Raw genomic sequence first — 12,958 nt, forward strand, 5'->3', positions numbered from 1 at the left:
TTCTCTGGAGGCTGTGAGGGACAGTGTGTGTTGTCCCTGAGTGACTCACAGCCTGGTTCTCTGGAGGCTGTGAGGGACAGTGTGTGTTGTCCCTGAGTGACTCACAGCTTTGTTTCTCTGGAACTCTCTTGAAGGATATTTTGCTCGAGTTCATGGTGTCAGCCAGCTCATTAAAGCTTTTCTCCGGAAGACAGAATGTCGTTGTCAAATTCTCAACCTTGGGGCTGGGATGGACACCACCTTCTGGAAGTTAAAGGTAATTAAAGGTTCTACTACAGTTGCTCCAGTTTAGTTCTTTGGAGATGATTACTTAGTTTAAACTTTTCAAAAACATGTTAGGAGAGGGGACTGTCTCAGCTGGTAAAGCAAAGACCCGAGTTCAGTCCCTAGGATCCACATAAAAAGCTAGGGCATAGTTGGTTTGCACTTGTAACCCCACACTGGGGAGTTGGGGTGGGGCAGAGACTGGTGATCCCTGGAAGTTCTTGGGCCAGCTAGCTTAGCGTATGTGGGGGTTTCCAAGACAATGAGAAATCCTGTTTTGAACAAAAAGTAGAATGCACCTGAGAGGAATGACATTTGAGGTGGTCCTCTGCCTCCACATGCACGTGCAAAAGCAGTGATCATGCAAACACATGTGTACAGATGAACATGCATATAAATTAAAAAAATAAATATATTGGAAGCAATTCAATAGGCTTTTTCATCCCATTCCATCTGCCTAAATGCATCCCATAGTCACCCCTACTGTAACTGTCAACCCTTTGTTTTTCCTCAGGGCCCAATAAGTTAGATGGTTTCTAATTGTTTTTATACTAAAACTTCATGTGTTTTCTTCTGTGTGTTGATATACAGCAGGAAGAAAAAAATTTTCCACCAGAATCACCGAGACCAAATCTATAAATTTATGAATTTGTAATTTTGGTAGTAACTATGGTCTTTGACCATGTAATGTCATGTAGGGTAAGAGTCAGAGATTTGTGAGATGGGTATGCAGGGTATGACATAAAGCCTGCTGTGGTTGTTCTGGTTGGAGCTCTGGCTACCCTGAGGGGTAGAGAGGCACATCTGATCATACTCACAAGGAAGGGACATGATTCTGCTGAAGTTCTGCCTTGACTCCATGGTCCTGGTTTTTCTGTGACATGTCCTCTCTGTCACATGTCCTTTTTGCAGGTTTGTGCAGATTTTTTGACTTCTCTGTGAGGTCAGTCATGTGTAGTAATGGGTCTGTACATTTCCCTAGATACTTGTAAGTGTAGAATAAGATAAATAAGAATGTATGCACATAACCCAGCCTGCTTAGATCTTTGGTCTCTAATCAGTTCACCTGATAAGGACTTTGGTCATCAAAGCACCCAGCTTTTGTTTCACGTGATAAACCAATGGCCAGTGTGATCTTGGTGTTCTTCTTTGCATTTTAATTTTTCTCTAGGATAAGATAACTGGCATTTATGAGAGCTTTTATGTGATAAGTATTATTGTGAGAGCACTGGTTTCACAGATGGAGGAAGAGGGCCTGGGACAAAGTGTCTTCTGGGATCCAACAACCTCTGACTTTAGAATGGGGACACACATGCAGTGAACTCAAGTCCTTGTTTACACACAGTGCTTTGGTTATTTGGGGAGGCCTTATTAGTGACGACATTTCCGCAGGCCTATATTGTCTTTGTAGCAGAGTGTCACATGGTTGGTATAAGGAACTCGAGCAGATTCTGTGTAAGGGTGTTGGCTCTTGAGAGATCCCTCCACTGGGCCTAAGATTCCTTGATCACATGGCTTGCTTTCTTCCCCCTTATTGTAGATAACTTGATAATTATAAATCTGAGATTTTTATTTACAAACAAAGTTCACTTCTTCTAAGAAGAAAAATTGCCTGTCAGTAGTAAGAAAGGAAATGGCAGAAAGTTTGAAAGTCCTTTCTGGGAAATTTTATATTTTTATTGATAGTCATGTTGGTCTGGACCACTTTTTTTCTTAAATCCAAACTTCCTTTTAAGGATATTGTAGATATTTTTTCTTGTTTGTTCTTTTATTTTTCTTAAATTTATGTGTGTGGGTGTTTTGCATGCATGTATGTTTGCGCACGAAGTGCGTGCCTGATGTCCACAGAAGCTAGAAGAGGCTGTCAGAGCCCCTGGAGCTGGAGTTAAAGATGTGGGTCCTGGGAATGGGTCCTGGGAGTTAAACCCATGTTCTTTGGAAGAGCAGTCAATGCTCTTAACCGCGGAGTTGTCTTTCCAGCTCCCTGTTTGCTCTTAGAGAGCAAATCTGGCCTACCGCCTGTTTTTATAAATAAAGCTTTATTAGAACACAGTCACTTCCATTTGTTTGTATAGTGTTCATATTTAGCAGCCTTATGACTAGGATGACAACAGAGACCATCTGACCTGAACAGATTAAACTTTTTTTCTGGCTCTTTGCAGAAAAGAATTACGAATATATGCCTTAGAGATAATATGCCTTTCCATAAAAGCATAGAAAGAGCTTATCCATGCTCTTACTGCTGTTCTTTTATCTTCTAGCTAGAAAGGCTGAATCTGTAGAGGTGAAGCTACTACTGTGGACTTCCTACTCTTTCTGTGTGTTCTTGGGGACCTAAGACCCTTTGTATAGTTGGGGGTTTCCTGTAGACAAGAAAACTGGGATTGTCACAAAAAGAATGAGGGATAAAGGGTAAAGCCTCTTAAGGTACCTCACCTTCTTAATGTCTCTTTAGTCCTGTGGAAGGAAACAGCATTGACTTTGGCAGTGTGTGAAATGGTCAGCTGTGGTGGCTTTCCTCTGCATCTAAGTGATGCTCTTCCCGGCTGCCCTGACCTGGACTTGAGGCCTCTGTATCAGCTGATTATCTAGGAGCTCTTTAGGCTTCTGGTATTAATGCACAGAGAATCAGAGCATCAGTGATTGAAGTATGATTTGCCACAGTTGTTTTTCCTTCAACTGGGAAGGATGCTAGGTGGCTCGGGAAGGCAAGTGCCTGGACTAGCCCTGGAAAGAGGACGCTGTCTTGTGAGTTATAGGTCACTGTGAACTACCATATAGGTGCTGGGAATCAAACTTTGCTCCTCTAGAAGTACACTTTTAACCACTGAACCATCTCTCCAGCCCTTGTAAGTGTTCACTCCTTGGCCAATTCAGATAAATAGTGGTGCTGGGATCTGGAAGAATAGTTATTGCTCTTAACCACTGAGCCCCCTCCCAGCCCCTGTGTTCATTTTTTAAGTGATGACCCCTTGGCCCATTCAGATGAATGGTGGAACTGGGATTTGAGTGTTGTAAGGAGGCCGCTAGTTAGGTTCCTGACCCCCCAGCAGCTCAGTCGGTGGGTGCCAATTGTTGTGAGAAGGAGGCCACTTGTTGGTTCCTGGCTCCTCAGCCCCCAAATAATCACACAGAAACTGTATTAATTAAATCACTGCTTGGCCCATTAGCTCTAGCTTCTTATTTGCTAATGCTTACATCTTAATTTAACCTATCTCTATTAATCTGTGCATCACCATGAGGTCGTGGCCTACCAGCAAAGTTTCAGTGTGTCTGTCTCTGGCAGCTGCTCCATGGCTTCTCTCTGACTCCGCCTTCTCTCTCCCAGCATTCAGTTTAGTTTTTCCCTGCCTAGTGAAGTTCTGTCTTGCTATAGGTCCAAAGCAGTTTTTTTATTAATCAATGGTATCACAGCATACAGAGGGGGATCCCACATTATTTGAGCCTTATTCTTCATTGGCTTTGTTGCAGCAGCAAAGAAATGATCCTAACCCTGTGCATGTGATGCTTCTTCATAGTAACTGTTTCATTCCAAATGAATCCCTAAAACGTTGGGCAATACAGATTCTACAGTGACTTCATGATGGTCTCTAATTATTTCAAGTACTTTTGGAAGGATATATACTGTGTTTTGACAACCTCACAACTCCTTCGCAGCCACCTCAGTTTCAAGCTCTGAGGACCTTACCTGGACAAATACAGAAACCTCTTTGTTTTTCTTGTATCTATTTTTAAATGCATGTATATGTGTGTTTTGTGTGTGTGTGTACATGTGTATATGCGTGTGTATGTGTACGTGTGTGTGTGTGTGCGTGCGTGCCTGTGTATACAAATACATATGGAGGCCAGAGAACAACCTTGGGTCATCCTTAGGAACACCATTTACCTCCTCTGAGACAGGTTTCTCACTGGCTTAGAGCTTAGCAGTCAGGCTAGACCACCTGACTAAAGAGCCTCAGGGACCGTCCTGTCGTTGCCTCCTCGACACTGGGATTACAGACTCACACCACCATGACTGGCATTTTACATGGGAATTACACTCAGGTCCTGGCACTTGTAAGACAAGCACTTCACTGACTATCTCCCAGCTTCTGTATTTATCTTGCTCTTCTTGAATACACTCTTATAGTAATTTGAAAATGTTCTTCTGGGGCTTCAGAGATGGCTTACTAGCTAAGATCACTTGATGTTCTTGCAGAATACCCAGGTTCAGTTTTCAGCACCCATATGATGGTTCACAACCATCTTGAATTCCAGAGGATTGAATGCTCTATAAGGGTAGAAGGCACACACATGTTGCACAGGCATTTATACAGGCTCAGGGAACATTCGTGCACATGAATAAAAATAAATAAGACACTTCTGATCATGTAAGTCTCCTGACCTAAAATCCCCAAGTACCGCCATTGCTATTAGGTAATTAGTGCTTGCTACGTGCAGTGATTATGTGAGTTAAGGAATGCTTCTGTGTGGTTTTCTCCAGGACGAAGGTCTTCTCCCAAACAAATATTTTGAAGTCGACTTTCCAATGATAGTCACGAGAAAGCTGCACACCATCAAGTAAGTGTGACTTTGTTGGGGGACAGGATGCCAGTTGGTGGAGGCGCAGCTCATGTGTAGTGGCTGGAATGTGAGAGGCCTCACTGGAGAGTGCTGTTGCCTTTCACTTCCCTTTCCTGGAGCCGGCAGCCCTGCATGTGTGACCTTCAACATTCAGTGTACACTCTGGGTGACTTTCCTTACCCATTAATGAAACTTCTCTGAACATTAAAGATTGGCCTATGCAGAGCATAGTTGAATACTCTGAATTTTTTGTGTATTTTGATTACTGCTTTATTCCTGAGAGATAGACAGTAACCTGGCCCTAAAGTGATGTAGTAGTTTCTTTCTTGATTTGAGTGTGTGGAATGCTTGATGGCTATTCTGAGGGACTTGAGGAGCTTTAGATAATGCGTTTTTCTTTGCCTCTTGCTCTCTTGGTTTTTTTTTTTTTTTTTTTTTTTTTTTCTGGGGGCTTGGGGTGACTCACTCCTCATGGTAGACTTGAGAACTGAGTTCTCAGAACCCTTTTTGTAGATGAAGAATCTCCTGCTCAGAGATTTTGACTTGCCCAGGGTCACCTGACTAGTGTGGATGGAGCTAAGATCTAAATCTGACTTCAAAAGCCCTCTTTCAGGACTTAATAGGGTTTTTTTTAAATTATTTTTTATACTCTTATCCCACTTTAAGTAGTTAGTTTTCAAAAAGCCTAATTATATATTTTAGAATTCCATAGACATTGAAACTTTGAGTTTATTCTGTAGAGCGACTACATCCCTGTGTGTTGGGAGTGTTTTTCACTTTCCTGTGGTCTGTACTATGAGTTTTCTAGTTTTTTCTAAATATTAGCTACATTTTATATTTTTTTTTAATGATGAATGATGACTCTTGGAACTGTATAGTTCTGAGCTCATTCGAACTCTGGGTGAGGTGGGTGTTGGAATGGGCCTTCCATGAAGCTTAGGATGACTTCCTGGAAAGAAAAACAGACTTTACCTGTGCATAGTTGTGTGTTCTCTGATTTCTGATTTTTCTTCATTTGCTGGATTACAGGAGTTACATTATAAATATTACTGAGCTTTTAATTATGACAAAGAACAGACAGGATCATAAGATACAATTTTACTTGAGAATAAGGAAGAAACTGGAGGTAGCTGGAAATCCTGGACCTTTTAGAAAATTTGTGTTAGCCTACTTCTAGTTATTTTTAAATCGAGTTACCTGTGATCAGTGTGTTATTTAAATGCCCAAATGCTGCAGTGCAGAGCTGACGTAACCTGAAGCCCGTGTGGACTGCTGCTGCTGTTGCCCACAGGTCAAGTGCAGGGAGACTGAGGAACAGACTTCCAGAGTGGCCCTCGTTATGTACGGCCAGCAGTACACCAAAACTTCCCTCATCCAAAATTACGAAATAAAAATGCTCCAGAATCAGAAATATTTTCAGCATCATGTTCAGACAGGGAAGTGTTACGGCAATCTATGCAAATATTACAGAATCTCACAGACATCCCAAATCTGTACAGTTTCTGGTCCCAAGCATTTTGGATAAGGGAGTATTCGGTATGTGCTCACAGTTTGTGACAGACGTCTGCATTGGCAGTAAGTGCAACTCATGTGTTAATTGGCTCTTTTGCCTCCTCTTTCCCATCTTCCCATAGAAACAAGCCACTTCTGTTCAGACCCATCATGGAGTTTACACCCAGAGGACACTCTGCAGATAGGCAAGTAGCCTTGCGAGCCGCATAGTTGGGATCATAACACATTTTGCTTGTTGATACGCGGCCCTCTTTGCCGTCCCTTCATTATGCTCATTCCGCTCAGCTATGGCTGTCCATATTGCTGCTCAACAGTTTTTTTTCTTTTTGGTAGTGCTGGGGGTCAAATCTAGGACCTTCTACATGATAGTCAAGCCTCTGTACCACTTAGCCACATCCCCGAACCCCATGTAATTGTGAGTTGTTCCTGACACGTTCTCTCAGTGCCGAGCCTTCCGGATTGTAGGTGTTTTTAAAATCTCTACTAGAATTTTCCATTGTGTTCAGTTGTGATTGACAGAGAAGGTCAAGGGGTTTAATAGTCTTCAGACTCTGAGAGTGGTCTTCTCTGATATCCACATAGTAGCCTTCAGGCACCCAGACAGACCTCCTTTGTGCCACACCTGCAGTGCCGTAGTCGAGTTCCCTGTGGACTGGAGTCTTGATAAAGTTCCTGCATACATACGTGTGGCTGCCAGCCTTTGTTTTTCCCATAAAGACTGGCTGTACCTGTTGTGACTATTCCCTTTTCTGTAGCAGTTCCCGTAAGCTTGGTTAATTGGTGTCACATTAGGATCTGTCACGAGCATCCTTGCACTTTGTATACGGAGTAGCGCCTCTTCCCATTGCATACTCTCCACGCAGCATCACCATGCTTGGTGTTTCATTTTTCACCTTTCCTTTGAATTATGAGCCCCATGATTACAAGGGGTTTATTGTTTGGCTTTTGCTTTTTTCTTCAGGATCCTGCTGGGTAGCTTGGATTGAGCTAGAACTTAGGTCTCTTTGCCTATATCTCCTCAGATCTGGGGTCACAGGCAATGCCATCATGCCCAGCTTAGACCACATCTTCTTGGGCATCTTTGTATTCCAGAATTGGCTCAGTGCCCTATACATAGTACCAACAAATTATCAGATTGGTGGGCCAGTGGGTAAATTAATCTTATATATAGTGAAGAAATCCACCTGAGACGGATTCTCTTTTATTTTAAAACTAAAGCAAAACTCGAGTGTTCTGGGAAAATTTCTTATCTAAAAAGGCTCTCACTGAAGAGGTCATGGGTTGGATTGGTTGAGTTCAGCCAAGATCAGCTTGCCTTTTAAAATGCTTACTTGAAAAATACCAGCACTGTTGAGTCATTGTTTGCACATGTGTGAGTGTTATTTATAGACCATGTCCCATTGCTCACACCTTCTCTTTGCTCGTTGCCTTTTCCTGCACTGTAGCTTGAGGCAAGCAGTTACACAGCCTTTATCAGTTACCCTTTGCTCACTGCAAAACCACTGCAAACCATGTGGCCTAACGCAGCTGCCGTCTGCTTAGCTCACAATGTGGCTTGTCTCTTTCAGTTTGGTTCATTTGGACAGAACTTCTGAGTCGGGCTCTGTCTTTGCTAAAGACCTCCAGTGTGTCTCTAGGCATTGAGCTGACCCTGTCTGTCTAGAATTACAGTTCCTTGAAGGTCTCAGGAACTTGACAATACCCTAGGCCAAAAGATATTTTCCACACTTCAGTTTATTAATTAGTTGTGTTTCTGACATCTGAAATATATATGTTGTAGCAATTTATTAGTCATTTAAAAGCAACAGACAAGTCGGGCAAGCACAGTCTGGTACATTCATACATTTAGACAAGTCTGCTGTGTAGTCAAGGCTGCCCTCACAAGTGGTAGGGCTCCTCGTGTGTGACTGTTTTTCTTTCTTAAAAACTACAGTTACTAATGAGACCTGTGTACCTGCTTGATGCTGTTAGGAAAAGATCTTAAGAAGGGCCTCTCCGCCCACACAAATAACTCCCAATTAAATCAGATTAGACCAAATAAAAAATGCCGACGTTTAATAAATGCCACACTCTCTGTGGCCGGGAGCTTGGTGGGGGGGAAGACAGAGGGGAGAATGCACACAAGAAACACGAAAACCACATGTTCCTTTTTCTGGCACGAGCCTAAATAGCCTGTGGGAGTGGTCCTGACCCTCCCTGGGGAGGGGTCAGTGCTTGGCAGGCTGGGATTAGGAGTCCCAGACCAAGGCAAACTCCCAGGGGCTGGGGTGACACTTCCAATCATCACAAACTTCTTGGATATAGGGGTGTCAGAGGGCTGGAGTCTCACCTTTCAATCAAAGATCCCAGAGTCTTGGGTATAGGGGTGTCAGTTCAAGTCTGGCTACTTCCTGTGGGCATGAGGCGACGTGGGAGAGGGGAGAGCTGGGAGTTGGTGTGCTCACGTTCAGCGAGAGGGAGTGGCTGGAGCGGCATTTGGTTTGTTGTCATCCTGGAGTCCTCAGCAGCTGCTTTTTGAGAGAGATGAGAGGCTGGGTAGCTAGGAGAACAAAATATTGTTATTATGGCCCTATGAAATGGGGCTAACCATGGGGGTGGGACACAATAGCAGATAAAACCAGATTTTAGTTGGTAGGTGTCCTTGATCCAGGGAGAGTTGGTACCAATGGTGAAGCCCTAGGAGCTGGTGCAGGTGTTTGTGTTGTCTGGAGAGCGCTTTGTGAGTTGGTCTTGGCCCAGGCAGCAGAAGTGACCTGTAAAATATGCTTGAAACTGGCTGAGGTTAGCAAAAGGCTGTTAGTTTTTATGCACCTGAAACCTGTTAGGCACACCTGTCTGTATTTTAGCAGGAAACTTTATAAACGTCATGGATGAAGTAATAAGTTACAGTACCTTAAGCTGTCAAATGCCATTAGACAGATCTGGGAGGGATAAATGGGCAAAAATGAGACAGCATTTTAGCTAGACAGTCAATCCCAACTCCTCTCCTTAGTCCTTGGAGAACACCAGTCTTAGAAGCAGTGCTTGGCATTAGCTGATGAGTACAAGAGGCCCAAAGATTTTCCTTTGGGGGAGGATTAGTTTACCTGTCTTGGCACGATGAGAAGATTGATTCCCTAGGTGAAGAAAACATCCAAGAAGCTGAAGAGGTGAAAGGCCACTTTTTTGTTGTGTGGGTGGGTTTACCAAACCCAAAGGCAAGGCCTGGAGGTGGAAGATCTTCTGTCTTCTTGGAGGAGATAAAGGGTGCTGCGGAAGCTGGCATGTCTGTGTGAGAAGCGTTTTTGTTAAAATGCCATACCCTCAGATCTGTAAAGGCACTTGAGAGTCAGGGTACCATTGCCTGTTATTTTTAACTGGGCATATAAGCTAAATTTAGACATGTATTTTATCCGATTAGTTATAGTTTATCAATGCTAGTAGATGCAAGAAGATTAAAAGGAATATTTTAATAAGTCAAAGAATACTAGCACATATGGGTACTCTTACCAAAGATGGCGGACTATTACATGTAGGTACCCTTATCAAAGATGGCAAACTATCACATGTAGGTACCCTTATCAAAGATGGCAGGCTAGCACACGTGGGTACCCTTACCAAAGATGGTAGTGAGGTTAAAATGGCGGCTACCCACATGTTTGTATTTTTCCAGAGCTGCTATAATCTGGAGATATAAGTTTTACTGATCTTAACATAAGCACACATGGATACAGAAACTTAAATTGAGCACATCACGAAAACACATTTACACATTCCCACAGACATATTGTGGCCACATCATTCTAACCGACAGACAAATAAAACACTTGGAAAGCTGTGCTAGGGAACGGGAGTGGGGGTGGGGGGAGCAGGGGAGCAGGGAGGGAATGCACATCTAGGCATTGTGGACTTTTGGAGTGTTGTTTGTTTTCGATAGCACCATTTAAAAGGATTTTTGTTAAAAGGCTGCTGAAGGGCCTCTCTCCCAATGCAAAATAACTCCAATTAAACCAGGTTAGACCAAACCAAAAATGCCCACATTTAATGAATGCCAAACTCCCAGGTAGACCAGGACAGCATGGCAGGAAGAGAAGCCCAGGCAAACCCTAAATAGCCTGTGGGCGTGGCCCTGACCCTCCCTGGGAAGGAGGTCAGGGCTTGGCAGGCTGGGAGTTAGAGTCCAGACCAAGGCAACTCCCAGGCCAGTGGCTGGGGTGATGCTTCCAATCAGATACCTCACAACTTCACCTTGGAATCAGGTTGGGCACCACCTTTGTCCACATTGTCATTCACAGTGTTGACTTTTTTATTTATGGTGTACAAGAGCTTAGTTTCCCAGAGGGATGATAACACTGGAGGAATTCAGAGTGATTAGTGTTGAAATAGTTTGGTCTAGTGGTTTGCTCGTGTCTGACTGATGTTGAGTATCTGTTTCTTGCAGAAATTCAGTACACTCTGCTTCATCCCTGTGAATTTGCTATGCCACCCAGTGTATCTCAGCACACATTTAGAAACTTTGAACCCATCAGTTTTAGCATCTTCAGTACGAAATATAATCATTTGAGATCAGCACTGTCTACATTTTACGATTAAAAGAAAGTCACGTGGTTATGTTATTTGCCCAGAGACACAAGGCTGGCAGTGGGCTAAGTTGGAATGTGACCATTTTACTGAAAGAAGGTTTTGTTTTTTGTTTTGTTTGTGATCTGCAGAGACCACAATGTTGTGTGATTCCTCCTTTTGTTTGTCCAGGCTAATGTTGAATTCCAGGGCTCAGGCAATCCTTTTGCCTCAGTCTCTTGAGTAGCTGGTGCTATGTGGTAGTTACTACATGACTTTTAAGAGTTTGCTGCTAACTAGTAGATCTTGAGTTTTGATGCCTCTCTTTATGTCGGGGTCTCTGTGTCTTCATTACTGATATTTCAGGTCTGATTCTGCTGGGGGTGGCCCTGCTCATCATGGGATACTCCCACAACACAGCCTTCAGTCATGACAAGCAAGTATGTCTTTAGATATGCTATGCTCCTGGTTGAGAGCCGCTACCTAAGCTGAAGAATGACAAAGCTTATATAATGAGAATTTTCATAATTGTCTCTTCATTTTGGCCATGTATAAGCTAGTTCTTAATTTTTAAGCCTTATCAGTTGTATTTTCAAAGCTTTGCCTTTGTCCCCTTAGCAACAATCCTCTAAAGGAGTTTTGATTATAAAACTACCAGTAGTAATGCATAGGTGTCATTTTTAATTTTTTTCCCCTGAGACAGGTCTCATGAAACTCAGGCTGACCCAAAGTCACTATATAACCGAAGCTGTCTTTCAGCTCTCAGTCCTCTACCTTCTGTGCCTCTACCTTCAAGTGCTAGGATTTCAGGCTTGTACCCCCTTACCCAATACCAGGATTAAAACCAATACTAATTGGCTTTCCAGACCTGGACATTCGCATTCTGCAAGCATCACATAAAACACTTTGACCCTTCCTCCATGTTCTCTTATTTAAAAAAAAAAAAAAAAAAAAAAAAACCTAGAAGAAAAGGACAGTTGCAACTCCCATGGTCATGGTCAAGACCTTTCTGTCATCTTCTTTGGAGAGCACTCCAGTATGCATGCCTTTCCGCTTGATCTGTGGTTTCTGGCCAGTGCTGAATTTCATAGAAGTGTATGTTTTCTCAAAAATAATAAAACCTCATTGGAACTTGCTCTAAGCCCATGTCCCCTACAGGTCCATTCTGTTCTCAGTGATATAGCAGAGAGGCTTCCTCTGAGGACAAACAATGGGCCTCGAATATCTAGTAACTGGAACAGTTTGACTCGGGGACAGCCGTGTGTGGTGCTGATGTGTGCTGTTCCAGTCCTTAGGTCATGTTGTCCAGGGCTTCCTGCCTGTGGTGTGACACAGGCTGGGGCTGAGAGCTTCTGAACACTGTGCGTTCACATCTGCTTTCCTTGTTCACTGTTTGCTTCTTACTGTTTCCATACTGGTCCTAGTAAGATAAGTCTCTTCCAAACTACTTGGTTGCCTCTTTCTGCCACTGTGTTCCGTATTAGAAAACTACATACTTCAAAATTCTGTTGTGTGTCTTTTGGGTTTTGGTCAGGAATGGAAAAACTCATTCAAGATTTCTTGCCATCAATGTATTATTTTTTAAGAAGGCATATAGGCATATGGGATTGTTTGTTTATATTATAGGCAAACAAGTGTTTTTCATTATTTATATTGTTTTCTTGAGCCAGCACTGTGGTACCTTGGGGCTGACTCTGGGTTCCCTGTTTGTTCTTTATTGCTTCACTGACAGCTAAAGAGTTCCCAGGATATGCTTATATTTTTTTTCAGTGTGTTTGAATCAGCCAAATGGGCTGATGAAGATAAGGGCATCTGCTTACTTGCTATAATTTTCCCCCTTAGTCCTGGGGATTGAATAGAGGACTTTATACATGCTAGACAGATGCTCTGCCATTTTCAGCACCTTTTGTGAGGGTTTTCAGAGCCAGAATGTGAATCAGTAGTAGTGGTTCAGGATGGCTGTGGTCTCACCTTCCCACATGGTCTGTACCAGTGAGGAGATGGTAAAATGAGGCCTGTGTAGCGATATAATTGGTTTGGCATGGTGACACACCTGTTACCCCAACACTCAGGTAGTGGG

General features: G+C 43.1%; 1 protein-coding gene across 1 annotated transcript in view; it reads left to right on the forward strand.

The window, feature by feature from the left end:
• Lcmt1 (leucine carboxyl methyltransferase 1) overlaps window positions 1-12,958 on the forward strand; it is a 55,490-nt gene that overhangs the window by 20,240 nt on the left and 22,292 nt on the right. Inside the window, 4 exon segments of the mRNA XM_038317225.2 lie at window positions 135-256; window positions 4,748-4,824; window positions 6,462-6,495; window positions 6,497-6,524. Of these exon segments, the coding sequence (XP_038173153.1) occupies window positions 135-256; window positions 4,748-4,824; window positions 6,462-6,495; window positions 6,497-6,524 (261 nt within the window).

This window comes from Arvicola amphibius, chromosome 1, assembly GCF_903992535.2.
Source record: "Arvicola amphibius chromosome 1, mArvAmp1.2, whole genome shotgun sequence".
NCBI classification, from domain to species: domain Eukaryota; kingdom Metazoa; phylum Chordata; class Mammalia; order Rodentia; family Cricetidae; genus Arvicola; species Arvicola amphibius.